This window comes from Neolamprologus multifasciatus, chromosome 5, assembly GCF_963576455.1.
Source record: "Neolamprologus multifasciatus chromosome 5, fNeoMul1.2, whole genome shotgun sequence".
Taxonomy (NCBI): domain Eukaryota; kingdom Metazoa; phylum Chordata; class Actinopteri; order Cichliformes; family Cichlidae; genus Neolamprologus; species Neolamprologus multifasciatus.
Genome location: NC_140443.1, coordinates 13,319,549 through 13,336,627, shown reverse-complemented (window position 1 = coordinate 13,336,627; position 17,079 = coordinate 13,319,549). Strand labels below are relative to the sequence as shown.

At 39.6% G+C, this 17,079-nt stretch overlaps 2 protein-coding genes across 2 annotated transcripts; both read left to right on the top strand.

Moving 5' to 3' along the window:
- Positions 1 to 2,273: 2,273 nt before the first annotated feature.
- tomm34 (translocase of outer mitochondrial membrane 34) lies at positions 2,274 to 14,104 on the top strand. The gene is given in 9 exon segments (XM_085158745.1): positions 2,274 to 2,517; positions 4,122 to 4,271; positions 6,119 to 6,218; positions 6,822 to 6,879; positions 6,881 to 6,975; positions 7,592 to 7,764; positions 7,982 to 8,129; positions 9,302 to 9,428; positions 11,192 to 14,104. Coding segments are annotated over 8 exon segments (933 nt in total). The 5' UTR covers positions 2,274 to 2,517; positions 4,122 to 4,141; the 3' UTR covers positions 11,294 to 14,104.
- A 1,691-nt stretch (positions 14,105 to 15,795) lies between these two features.
- On the top strand, positions 15,796 to 17,079 carry LOC146518160 (uncharacterized). Its single transcript, XM_085158747.1, has one exon. The coding sequence runs from the start codon at positions 15,845 to 15,847 to the stop codon at positions 16,475 to 16,477; it is 633 nt and encodes a 210-aa protein (XP_085014873.1). The 5' UTR covers positions 15,796 to 15,844; the 3' UTR covers positions 16,478 to 17,079.

Sequence of the window (17,079 nt, the reverse complement as noted above, 5' to 3'; positions counted from 1 at the left end):
GCTCCTGAAGGAAGCTAGAAGCAAGCACATGGCAATCACAGCAGAACAGTAATATTTTCAAACGCTTGCCTGTCAGATTTGCATCTGCTAAATGAATTGGAGCTCTTCATAGTGTTTACGAAATGGTACGGACACAGTAAGATTTCCTTGTGTTTGCATAAATTCCTCTGGCTTGTTGATGAGAAGGTGTTAAAGATGCCTCCCTGTGGTTGAGAAGTAAACTGGCCTATACTCATGTGTTTTTATTTGCACTGTAGATTTTGTACATTTTATGACGATACAAATAAATGTTTATTGGAAGATGGTTAACATTTTTGTTTTTATTAATGCTTCTGGCCTCTCGGTCATACTAATAATTTGTATTTTTCAAGAGAGACCTGAGTGTTCTTACACACTACAACTGTCACTCACTGATTATTAAGGAGCAAAGAGGTACAATTTCAAATGATTTTAAATGCTTCCTTAAGAGCAAACACAATGACCAAAAAGAATTTTGCCATCCTTTGATATTGTCATTGATAATTCATGGTAACAGTTTCTGAAAATTTTTGGCTCTGGTACAGCATATTTTAGCTTTGCTCTGAATTGTCTAAAATATTTTAAGACTGAGGCACATACTGATCACAGAGTTTACATGTGTAAAATAAAAACCATCCTGGGGAATGATTATATAATATATTGCCTCGAGCCTAGCCCAGCCCTCACAGACCAAGATCCTTTTTTTTTTTTTTGCCTGTCCCATTTGGTTCCAAGTAGTCACCGGGAGTGAGCTGGTACATACCTGAGCGCCCAGCCCCGGACACCAAGAACCACCAACGCACCGACCCCTGAGGGCATCAGTTACCGGCAGGGAGTGTGGTAAGGGGAGATAGGCCTTTGGAGGGTCTGGGAGTTCCCAGAAATGGTGGAGTGTAAGACCCAAACATATATAGACACAAACAAACAGGCACACACAGACACAAACATGCATTCCCATCCTCATGCACACATATACAAATACTCAGCACTCACCCAACGTAGGGATAGACATACATGGACACTGTACACACAACCACACTCCCCAAACAAACTCTATACCCAAGGCCCAGCCAGAGCCCTAGCCCAAGCCCCCACACCTGCCACACTGGTGATGGCAAGCTACATTGTAGCCACAGCCACCCTGGGGCGCACTGACAGAGGCGAAGCTGCCAGACACTGGCGCCACCGGGCCCTCTGACCACCACCAGTAGGCAACGGGTGAAGTGTCTTGCCCAAGGACACAACAACCGAGACTGTCCAAGCTGGGGCTCGAACCGGCAACCTTCCGATTACAAGGCGAACTTGTACAACAACTCAACAACTCTTGAGCCATGATCGCTCTTAGGACACCCTCTAAGAGCAACCAGAGCCACTAACCAGGTTATGACTACAACCCCTGGGTTAAGCCCTCCAGGGATAATCCCTAGGGATTCCCCAGACGCCCTAAGCCCGTCCCAACCTCCACATCAACTACAATGGCAAAAGCGGGACCAAACCACGATCCCCCACCCCCGCTAGGTGATGGAGCCGATCAAAGGAGCCCAGAGGGATTGATCTAATGTGGTGGCAGAGGCTGTCTTGAGACTAATGTGATCTATCAGATGGTTTCTATATTGGCTAGAATTAAGATCAAGATCCTGAGCACAAAGAAAACATGCATACAGAGACCCCAGCCGGCCCAAACATCAAAGGCACACTGTAAACATTCAAAACTGAGCAACTTTTTAAAATTCTTTTTTACATTTTGCCTGAGTTTCAGACTATAAGTACTTCTTTTGCATATGTTTTCTCAACTCCGTTTACAAGGTCTAACTCTAATAGAAACTCATGTTTGTACATTTAAATTGTACTCGTCAAACTAGATTCCAAAAATAAAAATAAATAAATACATTTAGATTTAAATAGGACACGATGTACCATCGCGAGATTTATGTCGAAACACAATTTGCTCTCTAAATAGAAACAGAACAACTGCTTCTCCCTATCTCATGAGGCGTTCAAGATACAGAAAGGATAGTGCAAAGGACTTTTCACCACGAAAGTAAAACGAGCTGCGCTTTATTATAGCTTCGCGATCAAAAGCTGAAGCAAAAAAATCTGCATGTATTATCTTATAAAGTTAAAATTATTGTGGCGATTACTGCTGAAAACTCAACCAGTGAGTCATTTGTGGTTTCTGGTCTCTGGAACACACTTTGATCAGATGGTCACCAGAGGGGGCGCCATGCAGGTGAAAGTCCTACACTGACCACAGTACTTGAACACAGCGTTAAAACGAAGCGAAACCGATATCGCAAACTGAGAAGTTACTAGAGACTGCCGGCAAGTTCCATATACCTCCCCCTGTACTAAACTCTCTACCAGGCAGAGTGTGGGTCTCAGCCACCGGGACAACATACATGCACTGAGTAATGCCATTATTAGCAACGTTCATAAGGGCAACAGATAGTTTGTGAAGAGGGGAACTTCCTCGTTGTGATCTCTCAGACTGAGCAGCCGGTAAGACATGCTAATAGTAGCAAAGCTATGCTACGCTATGTTAGCTGCCATAAAACACCATTCAAAACCCACACGAGTTAGCATTACTTAGCTAGCGAGTTAACGCATAGAAAGAGTGGGAGTAAGACGACTTTTAAGCAAAATCTCGAGGAAACAAGGTTCAGTTGTGGCTCTTTTTGACAGTAGAATTTAAGTAATGGTTTGGAGAAAATGTCATGAACAGAATATGACTGTGTAACTGTTAGCGGCTAGGTACCAGATTAGCACACAGTTAGATGAGCAGGTTTGTTAATTTGGTGTGGGGTTTTTAACCTGAGGTTTAACTGATTTAAGTTAAGCCTGTGGTATATGTGAGTGGAAACTATTAGCTGCCATCAAATCTCAGTATTATTATTGTTGTTGTTGTTGTAGTAAGGCTACAGAAGCTGAAAGTGAAAGTATTTTTATTGGTTTATGATTCTCTGACACTCTCTGTTACTGTAAATGTGATAATCAGGTTATATGTCATATGTTATATGTCAGAGCTGGGTGCAGGATTTCACTCTATACATTTTTGTGGACACAGTGTTAATTAATGAATTGGTTAAAAAGTAAAGGCATGTGGAAGAGAACATAAAGCACCACTGCAAGAAAAAAATGACTTCAACTTAATTAATTGTTTAATTGTTGTACAGTGTAACTAATTGAAATTTTGTTTAAGATTAGACAAGATATGTTTTATTGATTCCAGATTTGGAAAATTCTTTAATTTACAGCCCTGCCAGTGGCCTCAAACAAAAATAAGCCTCTGTGCACTAAGCAAAGCTATTTGATACATATTCTTGTTAGTCTATCTAAAATTGCCTGCATCTGAATGTGACTATATAGTGTTGGTAATTAAAATTACTCTTCTGATTTAGTGTTAATCAGGCAGTCTCGTGGCGTGCTTATGGTACAATTTTTATATTGAAGTGATGATAAAATATATACTACAAGTATATACTACATTTCAGTATATGGCTTGTTGTGACATTTTGTTTCAATAAAATAATTTCACACATTTTTCAGATTAATTGTCAGTTTCAGGCCAACACTGATGAATACAGTAACAAAATTAAAAAAAACAAACTTCAAGCTGATCTTTAAACAATGATGGTATATGGCTGTTTTGTCTTAACCTGTAGTGATGAGAATTTATTATTAAGTTAAACCCTGTAGGGTGCTGTGCTATGACTCTTGTCTGGGAATCATTGAGAAACGTTAGTAGTGGTAGATCCTAATAGTTTAACAAGTCATCGCTGACATTCTGTGTGCAGAGCTACATATACACTGCCACAGTCTTTCTCACATGAAGAAGCATCTTTGACAAAAAATATAGATACACGATTCTCTTGACTGACACATAAACAAAGCTGTGTGTAACAACTAATATATCAATTTCTTACTTTACAAAATTGTTGTAGAAACACTTGCCTCATTCAGCCACCGCACAGAGGTGGGGAGGTCCACATTATTCCTTTGTATGAATAGAAATCCAGTATTTTATTGATGAGTCATTTCAGTTACATTTGAATTGTCTGATGTTTTAATCCACATATAAAGCAACCATTACTGTATCATTTTAGGTAGGAGCCAGCAAGAAGACATGCCACCAAAACAGAAGTCCAAGTCCTGGGCTGAGCTGAAACAAGCTGGCAATGAATGTTTCAAGACAGGCCAATATGGCGAGGCCACAAATCTCTACAGCCAGGCAATCAAAGCGCTGGAGAAGAACAGTAAGTATTATAACCTGAGCGTGCATACACTTCACTGAGAAATGAGTGTGAAGTACGTTTTATGTTCCTGTGACCTTATTTGATATAAATCTGCATTTTCCTAGGGATGGAAATTGATCAATTTAGTGGTTCCAATTCCATTAGAGGTTCATGTTGTCTTCTCATTCGGTTCTCACTGGCTCCTTTGAGACTCACCACCATCATTAAGCAGCATATCCAAAAACATTAAATTCATGCAGATTAATTGCATGTGTGTGGTCAAATGTGTGTGCATGCTGGAGGTATTTCCCCTCTTTGTTGATCAGTATTGAGGTTGTTACTCAAAAAACATATTACACAGAACACTTTTCTTAAAAGAAATGCAGTACTTTGTAATGTAGTACTTCACTACTCCCAAGAGGAAGTAATTTGTTATAAGATTCTTTGCTCATAACTTTCATTACTTTAACATTTCACTACTGTAAAATGACCTGATAGTTACCAGTTAACAGTATAAACCTACTGGCGCATTCCTGTTCCTCAACAAAAATCCCTATCCTAATGCAGACACACATACAGTCTTTCTCTTAGTATTCAGTTATGAACACAAGGCAAAGATGAAAACTAGCACAAGGAGACTTCACAGTGATTATGATTCTACTGTAGAAACATTACATTACTTTTGTGTTTCTCCATAAAAATAGAAGCGGAAACGAAGGCTGCAGCCTGACTGCTCATCTGTTTTTTACCTGTTGAAGTTCAGGGTTTGAGTTCAGGGGTTGGTATTTACTCAGCTTTAACATCACTCTGGGTCCTTGGCTAGCTTAGTGTTAGCATGTTTGCAAAGGGCCAAAGTTGTATTAGCAACATAATGCAGTTGTTTCTGTGCTGGATGTAGTTTGCACTCTCATCCTTTTGTGCAATAAAAATAAGTACATGCTGTAGACTGAACCGCTATTTTCCTCCTCTGGCACACAGATAAGCAGGATCGATAGGCAAGCAGACCAACAATTCCAAGGAATTGAATTATTGGGAACCTATTACTGGTTCTTAATTCCCATCCCTACAATTTTCTTCTTCTTCTTTTTTAAACTGGCATACAAAAAAAATTGTCCTGTGGCTCCATAGTGCAATACTGCAGAGTTTGCGCTATTGCGCTGGCAAGAGACAGTTTGCTTGTGGGTTTATATTAGGAAGGTTTTTTGGCATAAAACTCTGCCAAAACAAATATGCAAAGCTACCTGCTCTGGTGACCCCTTGTGAATAAGGGAGCAGCAGAAGATAGCTAGTAAAAAAGGTCTTAAACAATAAAATGAAACCCATATGAATGTAAAACCAATGCTCTTTTATTTTCTTCTTCCTTTCTATTGGCTCTGACTAAAACCTCTTTGGGGAAAATCAGTGTGTGTACACTGACATCCCAAGTGAATATACTCAGTCTAGGTTGTCTCTCTATCTGCTTCCTCCACTTATGTGTGCAGAGCTGCACACATAAGTGCAATTAGTACTGCAATTAGTATTTAGTATTACAGTACAGGCAAAATGCTATAAGAATTGAGTGCAACATTAAATTGTATCAAATCCCTCTTCTTCCTCGTTAGTCGCAGTTTCAAACATGGCTATTGTAGCATCAGGGAACAGCAAAGCAGTTTTTGAGAATTGATGCCATGTTGCAATAAGTAGAGACTTAAGACTTAAAAATATTTTACAATTTGCTTGACAACATTACAATGCTGTGTTGTGTGATTTGTGTTTTCTGGTCATTTAATGAATGTTTTCTTTCTAACAGTTGCACATGTCTTCAGATTAATAGGGTTATTTGTTGTTTGACGATCTGCTCTTAAACACATCGTTTTCTTCCTGTTAAGGTAAAAGGAATCCAGAGGATTTGGCCATTTTGTATTCAAACCGTGCAGCCAGCTACCTGAAGAATGGCAACTGTGGGGAATGTGTGAAAGACTGCAATATGTGAGTGTGATGTTGCAATTTGGATTTCATGCATCTTTCTTTCCTCAAATCTGATTTTCTTACTTGGGGTGTTTGATTGTGTGAGAACATCCAACCTTTGGTAATAATAATAATGGATTGGATTTATATAGCGCTTTTCAAGGCTATTTTCAAGGCTGCCACTATTCATTCACTCTCGCACTCACACACTGGTGTGTGCAAGCTACGGTTGTAGCCACAGCTGCCCTGGGGCAGACTGACAGAAGCAAGGCTGCCATATCGCGCCATCGGCCCCTCTGGCCAACACCAGTAGGCGGTAGGGTAAAGTGTCTTGCCCAAGGACACAACGACCAGGACAGAGAGCCCAGGGATCGAACCGGCGACCTTCCGGTTACAGATACGCTTCCCAACCCCCTGAGCCACGGTCACCCGTAATGTAATATAAGGGAGACGCTCAAGTACATGAAATAAAAGGAATGTTTTGTTCTGTTACAGCTGTATATGGACTTCTGTACTTTTGTCCATTAAACTTATTGTTAAATTTTTAATGACGATACGTCCATTTTCAGCCTGTTCATTATCAAAATCTTATCTAAATTAGGATTTTAACACGTTTTCTTTCAGGTCTCTGGAGTTATCCCAGTTCAATGTGAAGTCTCTGCTTCGTCGTGCTGCTGCCCTCCGAAGCTCTGGAGCGTTATAGGCAAGCTTACGTAGACTACAAAACTGCTCTACAGATTGACTGCAACATAGCAGCAGCTCACGATGGCACCAACAGGTATATTGTCTGTTAGCTAGCTGAGTGATGGTTATATTTTATGGTTATATGTTATATATTACAATATAATATTCACCATTTCTGAGTTTCTATAGCTGCAGTACCTTAATACGTGCCTTTGCAATCGCACTGTGAACAATATCAACATATTGTGTTTGTATGGCATATTACTGCCAAGTAGACCAATCACAGTTGTTTCCGAGTTTGATTTTCCAGATCCAAATAAACAAATCTAACCAGTTTACACTTTACAATTTACAGTTTTGCAGAAATATCAGTTTTAGGTTTGAAAAAACAGATGGTTTATGCATCTTCTTGGTCTGTTGTAGGTTTTAAACACTGTTCTGTAATCCCCGTCCCCAAGAAAGAGATTATGATACCATAATGAAAATACACAGACCTGACATTAGACCTACACATGAGTATTTGTAAATACATTCACAGAAGTGTCTTCACAGTATCTCTAATTGGCCAGCTCCATTAATTGAAGTAAAAGTGTGACTCCTTGGTTCCACAGTTCAAGAACAGAACCTGAACTTGTGGGCAGAAGCACAAAAAGTTTGTTTTTCAGCTTCTTCTCTGTTCACATTCTTGTCACTGTTATACTGTTTCTCAGGATGACAAAGGCACTCACAGAGACAGACGGTCCGTCATGGAGAGAAAAGCTTCCTCCCATTCCCACAGTTCCTCTGTCTGTGAAGGAAAAACTTGCCCAAAAGTCTGCAGGCAATGTCACCCAACCAAGCCCAACACCTCAGCAGAATGGCACAACGCAAACAAAAAAACCTGGTACATAGATTTATGAAAAATTATGTTATTTAAAATTATGTTATTGATTTGAATTGACTGAGTTCCTTGTTAGGAACTCCTTGTCAAAGAGTTGACCAGCTTCATGAAAACATAACCATTCATTGGATTTTTTTTAAAGTTACTTAGAGACGGAGCCACATTATCATATTCAAACTCTCTTTTTATGCCCCCCACCTTTTCCTTACCTTCTCCTCAGCTCCCAGTGATAAAGAGATAAAGAAAGCTCAGACCTTAAAAGAAGAAGGCAATGCCCTGGTGAAGAAAGGAGAGCACAAGAAGGCCATAGAGAAGTACAACCAGAGCCTCAAACACAACCCTACAGAAGTCACCACCTACACCAACCGGTAAGCCTTGAGCATCAGCATCTGTGTCTCTGCAGTGTTGTATTTAATATTGCTCCAACGAATATATCAACCATCATATATTATTTGGTCCTGTGTTTTTGTTTGTTTATAAAATAAAGACTTCTACAGATTTAGCTAAATATAGCTTTGACAGTTATAAAAAAAACTGACTATATAAGAATAGTAATATGTTCACATAGGTGGATGATTTTAATATCGTTGAAACTGTGTTAAAGTGATTTGCATACCTATGAAAACTTTAAAGATGACATGGTATTCATAATATACATTTTAAGATTTTTGTTTTGATAACTTTTCTCTGCTTTAATATTCAGTTGCTTTATTTAATCAGGAGGTATTTGTACTATGTTGGGCAGTTTCTGTGTAATGGCCATTGCCTATTAAGCCTGTTTTTTAGTGGCTGATGGAAATTTGCAAGCTGTAGCTTATATGGACTAACTGCTGTTGCACAGTAGATGAGTCATGTTTTTCTGCGTGACTAGACAAAAATGCTAAAATCATTAGCTCAGTACACAGATATTACTTTACACTTAAGTCTTTCCTGACTTTTTGACATGAGTAAACATAACACAGTAGCACTAGAAAACAATAACAAACACAAAATTAAATATTAAAGAAGTGCCGGGACTCTATTTCTCTGCCGCACTGTGACATGAATTCGGCCCCTTAGCTTGTTATATTGTCTTTGGAGGATCCTTGATGTGGATTTCTGACAATGAATGGTAAAGAATCAGTCTGAATCATATGATGGCCCTAGACTAAGATAAAAATAAATTAAAAAGTAAACAAAAAACACTTTAGCTGGATATTATTTAAAGAGGTTGTTGAAATGGAGTTCACATTTAAAAATATTTCAGTAACAAATGAACAAATGAAGAGGCTAGAAAGCATTTAAAGGTAAAGTTTTAGGTGTGTCAGTCAAATAAAAGCTTAGACAAAAAAATGAATAATCTTGAAGAACCTGAAAATAAATATAAATTCAGATTCATCCATTTTGGAGTGCTCTGATCACAGAGTGTTATACATGTAGTGAAGCAATTTAGATTAATAATTAATACATCATGGCAACATTATTGTTTGACTGGACCTTCAAATAAATAAAGATGCGCCCAGATGTTTTAAATGTGGTTTACTGTGTGTTGTGTGATTAGGGCGCTGTGCTACCTGTCAGTGAAGCAGTATAGAGACGCCATCAGAGACTGTGACGAGGCGCTGGTGATTGACAGCAACAATGTCAAGGCTCTCTACAGGAGGGCTCAGGCTCACAAGGAACTCAAGGTAAGAGCACGGGTCTTCATCACCGTGCTCCAGCTTCTGATTCCCACACAGCGCAATCAGACGTTAGTTTCAAAAGTGTCTGCAGGTTTTCAAGCTAAGCGACAAAATAAAAAGCATTTCCTGCCTTGATAATTACCAGCATTTCCCCTGACAGTCTCTCCTCATTAGTAGTCAAAACACACAGAGGAGACAGTAAGCTCGGCACTCACAGCTACATGCAGTGAAAAGCTCAAGTCTGTGTTTGGAGGTTTGAGTTGTCAAAAAGACACGAAGAGAGTCGATTCTCCTTCATTTCCACCTCATATTGTTTAACGTGATATTTATCTAGACATCCAATTATCGGTGTCTCCTCTTCCATTGCCTTGAGTAACAGATAACCTGCCAGCGCAAGAAAACAAAAAGAGGGGGCGGGGGTGCAAAATAAACAAAGATTTATCATGTATTTGCGTTATTCATGTTCTTCTTTTCCTGTGATTGTGATTGATGATGAATCTCAATACTACATCATTGATCATAGCTAGCACTATCTCAGCTGGGTTCAAGATCAGGTCACCTAAACACATGAATAAAAATAGTAGTTATTTCAGATAGAGAAGAAGCAAGAAGGCATTGTCTACCGGTTACCCAGACTAGAGCAATAGTCACTCGTTCACTTTTTTTTTTTTTTTTTTTTAAAAGCTCAGTCAATGCTAACCACCTAGTACCAGCTGTTCCTGTCTTAGTTGTGGGCTTTACATCATTCAGCTGGTTGCGCAGAGAGGAACTCGCTTTTTCATCGTTTTGGACGGCATTTTTTTTCATTGTCACAAAGTACTAAAGGAAATGACTAGTTTTTTTGCTGGGTGACGTTTTGTATCTTGATCTACTTTGAGATGGAATTTAGAAAAAAATCCGTTTGAACATTTATTTTGTCATGTGGGATTACAGTCACAAGTGTGACTGTAATCCCATTTTAATATTAAATGGTAGCTAAACAGAGGTGTATTTAAACACAAGAGAGTCTTCATTATGTGATTAGTGTCACTTGTTTACCCATGTTTAGTGTTTCCCATAGAAATAGATTGAATTTGTGAATATATAAATAAATAATAAAGCACATATGCTTTGTGACAAAAAGTAATGGGACAGTTATCAACTTCTTCCTCATCCTTTACGGTCTTTGACTGAACCCAAAGGCAGTCGTCCTTGTTCTGCTCTGAATCTGGTTTGTGAGCCTCAAGACTTCCAAATAGGTCTCCAGAACAGAACAAGGACTACTGTTGCCTGATGCAGTCCAATGTGGTGGAATCAGACCCTGACCCGTCACAGGATGACAGTCGAGACTGACACAACAACAGCAATCTGATCAGACTGTTCACGGGGAATCATGAGACAGAAAGTTCAGTTGATGCTCAGGTCCTATCAAAATAATGGCAAGGGGATCTTCTCAAAGTAAACTAATTGAGTTGTTTTCTCAGATGAATGAAAATTTAAAACTAAATTGCAAAATATATGCAAACTATAAGGCAGTGGGCAAGAGACATTATTATTTACTTATTAGTTCCAAGCTGGTTTGTTTTTAGAAATGTTCAAGTTTACCTTGTGAGAAAGCACATACGTCAACTGTGGATTAAATTGCATTGTTCTGAACTGTGTTGATTGTTTTTATGCAGATATTGATCACTGACTCAGTTCTACTGAGGTGTTTTTACTTTCAGTTTCTCCGCCCTTGTCAGCATTGTTTCATTTTTAATCTCTGAAACGTTTTGCCTTCTCCCCTGCAGGATGTCAGAGCCTGCGTGGACGATCTGAACAGTCTGCTGAAAGTGGAACCAAAGAACTCGGCCGCCTTGAAGCTCCTGCAGGAAGTGCAGAAGAAGAAATGAGGACAGGTCAGGGACTAGAGGCAGCAGTAAGGATATGTCACTGCTCTGAGTGCAAGAAGCCAAAGTCATCTTTTTTTATAAGAATCAGTTGGTGGAGAATAGCAGAGCAGTGACATGATTCTACTGTCTATGAGTCCAAGACCAGGCCCGTGTTTCCCAAAACTCCTTCACTGAATTCCTGTTTGATGTGTTTACTCTCACTTGAACAGACATGAAGTTGGTCTCAAGGTGCTTGTAGAAAACCACATCAGCTCTGGATACTTATGTTACTTAAATAATGTTGGAATAGGAATGAAGCAGCCTTGGAAATATTTCTTTTACCACGTTTAGCTTGTCAGTTTCCAATCATCCAGTATTTATGGTTATTTATTTTACTCACACACCTCAACCTGGTTCTGAGAATAAACGTTTACCATCGTCATTTGTAAAACTTGAGCAGGCAGTCAGCTATCATGAAGCTCCTGCTGGGTGCCAGAACTTAAATTTGATCTTAATGTATGTTTTGACAAATAAATTTACCTCAAGGGTATGCACCGAAGGATTTTTCTAAGACAAAAAACTATGATCATATTCAAACCCTGTGAAACAGGTCAGTCAACAAGTTTACTTCGCTGATGCAAAATCTGAGATGCAGCTGAATTCTCCAAAAAATAAGCCAAGTTGAATCAGACATGACATAGAAATCTGAGAGACTACAGGAATAGTAAAGAGGGTGGCTCTGTGGGTAGGGTTGGCGGTTATTATCGGAGCTTGAGTGTCATGGTGCCACTACACGGCCATAAATGACATGAGGAAGGCAAAAAAAATGCCTTCATATTAGCAGGCTGAGGTCTTTTAGGTAACCTAAACTATTATCTTAAAGTTTGATGAATCCCAAAGTTTTGACAGAAACTGAAAGAGTCTTTCCTTAGAAATCAGTTGCTGTTGAGAAGCCCACTTTAGAGTTAAATCACAAAGCTTCTGTAAACACTGGTGATCATAGACGTTAAGTTTCAAGTTAACAGCCATTTCAGATGTTTTTACTCTCAGGTAGTGTACTTATTTATCCCATGTTTGGAGTAATGTTTCTGTTTCTAGGTCCTTTGATATTTATAATGTCCATGCCATATAGGATAGCTTGCATAGATTTCCTCAGTAGAGCCTGATCTAGTTAACTTGTGAGGCAGTCATATGCCTGAAGAGCTGTTTGTGTGAGAGTTCAAGTAGCAAGCCTTTGCAGCATATTGCTACAGTATGTATGCTTTGGATTTAATTTCCTGGAATAAAGGAAAACGTTTCTTTGGCATTTCTTCTTAATTACTCCGATGTAGGAAGGTTTAGTGATGCTGCAGATCTTGATGTCAACAAAAGAATTCCCTTTTTGTTTTTGTAGGCCAGCCCAGAAGTTCGTACTGCCCCGGTTCCTTCAGCCAAAACGTGATTCAGACTATCCCAGGAAGTAGGCTCAGTGGGGAGTAAAATTTTGTAATACCTGTACGTATTGTACAGAATGATGATCTTTAAAAATTCATGGCATATTTGTGCTTTAAGAATAAGCAGTTGCGAGCTGTAAAATGCTAATGTTAGGACACAAACCAAGGGTGTTAAACTCATTGTAGTTAAAGGGCCACATATGGCGCAATTTGACCTGCAGTGGTTGAGAGCCACTGATAAATTATATTAGCTGACCTGCTAAAGATGTGAAGTCTGTAAATGTTCCAATGTTTTAATGAACCATCAGTTTTAACAATAGTATTTTAGTTCACTGCTTTTGATCCATGCTGGTATCTCAGCAGTACGTTTTATTGATAAAAAATGGAGTTGTTATTGATCGAACTGTCACCTGACATGTAGTGGGTATGTTGGACCCATGTTTGACTCGCTTGCTATAAACAAACCTCACCAAGGTTGCTTATAAATTTAACGTCACACCACTAGGCTGTTATGGGGCATGTGAGAGCGTAGAAATTCTCAGGTGGCCGTCACCTCCTTGCACATTTTTACAAGCCAATGAAAGACTTGTTGAACGGGCTGTTTGATGGACGAGTCGTACTGGCTATTTGAAACCATGAAGGCTTCGATGGTGACGACTCAAGAAAAGCTTTACTGAACAAAGTATGAAAATCTGTTAACCGCAGACCTTTTTTGAACATCTAAAAAAGAATAAATAAGATAATACATTTAAAAAAAACAAACAAAAAATGCACTGACTTTAAGGCAAGTGAAGTGGAAATAAAACATACCAACTCATTTCCAGGTTGTAAGACTTGTGCAGTCTGTTTATGGTTTAAATTATAACTAAGAGCGGAGTCCTTCTCTGGTTATCTGCATATATTATCACTGTCACCTATTGGACACCACATTCTTACTACTTTGCTTCATTTCATTTCTCTCTGTCCCAAGTGAGAGAGATTGGCTTGATACTTTAGCTTCGGAACGTCGACTTGTTCCCCTTCTCTTTGACATATGCAGTATGTGAACCAAGTAGTAATGTCCTCACACGGGTCCTTATGTACAAAGTATTGCCTCATTCTGTGAACTTTCTATTTCATTGTAGATAGAGTAAAATTTCTTATTAACTTGCTGTAGCTTAGCATCTCCATCCTGACTAAAGTGCCTGTGTCCATCTTTCATCTGCTGAAGCTAAAGTCATGTTTTTTGTTTTAGTGACAGCACCTCCACATGTATATCAAGTTATTCATTCAGGGAAACTTTGTGAAGCACATCTATGCTTGATCCTTTGTTTTATCTCACTGTTGTTTTTGCGGTTTGTTATTTTAGTTTTGTCACCTGCTTCTGTTTTAACTGCAAATAAATTTGAGGGGAATAAAATATTGAGCATGCTCTACCTTATTTTAGTCTTTAAAATAAAATATGACAGCACTTGATCACTTTGCAGAGCATCCGATGAAAATATTGCACATCATGGTTGTACAATAAGTAAGACAAACTAACTACACCCCTACTAGCTTGGTAGTTATTAGCTTACCCCTTTAAGTGCTAAGATACCTTACTTTGTATATGTGTTGGTGTTGCTGCTTCTAAAAAAGACGAATGACAAGTGACACAGGTTTGCAGTTTCCCCCAATTTGCTAAGCTGACCAGCTGCTGCATACAACGTCATACACACTTTGAGAGCGTGTGTGGGAAACCGTCCAGAAGCGGTGGCTTGTCATTTGCGACCTCTCGAAAACTCAGAAGTTGAGTTTAGCCGGTCGTCACGGCAACGCTACAAGCAGTAGCGGTTTTAGATACGGGCGACACGGGCGGTTGCCCGGGGCGGCATCGTGGTGGGGGCGGCATCGCGGCTCGTTCTCATGCTGCCCCGACATCATGCCAGCGCATATTGGGAATGGCATTGGTTTTCTATCGCCCATTTGCTGGGAGTAAGGGCGCCCTCCGTTTGCGAGGTGCGCCTGCTGCTTGCGGCACAGGGAGGAAAGGGCGGGGCGGCGGGGGATGCTCTGGCTGGCTGGAGCAGCAAAAATTACCAACTCGCAAAATAAAACAAATTACAAACAAACCAACAAACACGAAAACACCAGACATCATGATACAGACTTATCATTTGCACCGATGTTTTTTCAAAATTCTATACTCGAAAAGTGAGCACGAGAGCCCTCGGTGCGCCTGCTCGCTGCTGAAGTCAAAGTAAACTTTATTGTCATCTCCGCTACATACAGTCCAGTATATAGAGAGACGAGACGACGAGGCTCCAGTTACAGCAGTGCAAGTAAACAAACAATATATATAAGAAGATTAAGAAAATAAATATACACTTTAGGACCAGGGGTAAAGGGATCAATAACAATTTAAAATGTATATTTTATATTTTGTTGATCTAAAGTCTCACACACAACCCGTTTTTAAACTTCTTTTCTCATTTTTTAAATGAGAAAAGAAGAGGAGGAGCGTAGCGACTTCCACAGTCGCTAGAGGCCGGGGACTGAGCCTGCCTATTTGCCTGACGCGCTGTCAACTTTACGCAGTAATGCGAGAGGTGGAATTGCTTGCTTGTTTATTAAAGTGCTTGAAAAGTTTACAGAGCAATGTGATCGGCTCGCGATTCAAACTCTTAAAACATCACAGGCTCTAATGCAACAAGGGGAAACTCGTTGTGCTGCGGTCAACAAAAACTACGGCTACCCAGCCCTGCTCTGTCAAAATCAAACCAGTGAAAGACAGACTGACAACGCCCTCTTAATGTCGCCGCTAGCACCCACGTGACTCCCGTTACACATCACCATAGCAACCAAACAAATGAAAACCGAGTGATCATTAAAATTCAATACATTTAATTATGACTCCTACAAGGAGAAACGAGCAAAAGATACAGGTAAGCAGATGTGTCATTGGATAATGGCAGGTCATGTATCCTAAAACATTAAGAATCAGGATACTTTCTTAATCCCTAAGGAAATTATTTGGGTTACAGTTCCTCCGAGAAGAAATGGTAAAAATAGTAACAGTAACAGACTAAACTCCAAACAATATATACAATAATATAATATTAAACGGAAAAAAGTTCTGTCAGCCGAGGAAGGTGACGATATTAAGAAGTCGCTGGAGTTTATGACAGAGGAGATTTCTGCTGTCAAACTGCAGCAGAAAGCCATCCTGGACCTGGTCGAGGAAGTTAAGGCTCTCCGCATCCAGAACGCCGAGAAGGATCGGCGGCTGGCGTACCTGGAGAACAGAGTGGCGGATTTGGAGCAGTACACCCGGATGAACGATGTCATCATCACGGGGCTTCGCATCAAACCCCGGTCATACGCCCGGGCGGTCGCCGCTGACAATGTAGGAGGGCCAGGAGAGGAAGATGTCAACTCCACGGAGCATCAAGTGGTTACCTTTCTACGGCCCAAAGGTGTGGAAGTGGATTATAACAACATTGAGGCTTGCCACCCTCTACCCCGAAAAAATGGCAGTGACAAACCAGCCATCATTGTGAGATTTGCAAACACAAAACACAAAACAGCACTGTTAAAACAAGGTAAGAAACTGAAAGGATCCGATGTCTTCATGAATGAACATCTGATAAAAAGAAATGCGGACATTGCCAGGAAAGCACGTTACTTGAAGAAACAGGGAAAAATTCAAAATACATGGACCACCAACTGCAAAGTATTCATTAAACTCAATGGAACACCGGAACAAGCCAAAGTGTTGATCATCATAAATATGGAAGAGCTGGACAAATACTGAGGTTCAACTTACTCTGGAGGTATGAATACGCATGTGACGTGACACACAACAGAACACATGGCACAGTCCAAAAGAACTTCATCTGCATCCGACAACAATATCAATATAACTCATTGGAATTCAAACATTTCGATACACAGACCATAATGTTCTAGACTTAGAAAAGGATATAGACCCGGAAAATAACTTCTACAACATCAGCAGTAACTGCTGCTACTTCACTGATGGAACAGTTTAAGCACACTATCAACACGGAAAATAAATTATCAATATCCATTTTAATAGCAGAAGTCTGTATGCCAACTTCAACAATATAAAGGAATATCTAAATGAGTTGACAAATCCATTTGGAATTATTGCCATTTCTGAAACATGGATCAATGCGGAGAAAGGACTGGACTTTGGACTGGAGGGATATGAAGTGAATTTTGTAAATAGAAGGAACAAGAGTGGAGGGGGAGTAGCTGTGTATGTGGACAAAAACCTAAATGACAAGGTGGTAGAAAGCATGACAACTGTAATTGATAATTTATTAGAATGTATAACAATTGAAATTTATAAGGAAAAAGAGAAAAATGTAATAATTAGCTGTATATATAGAA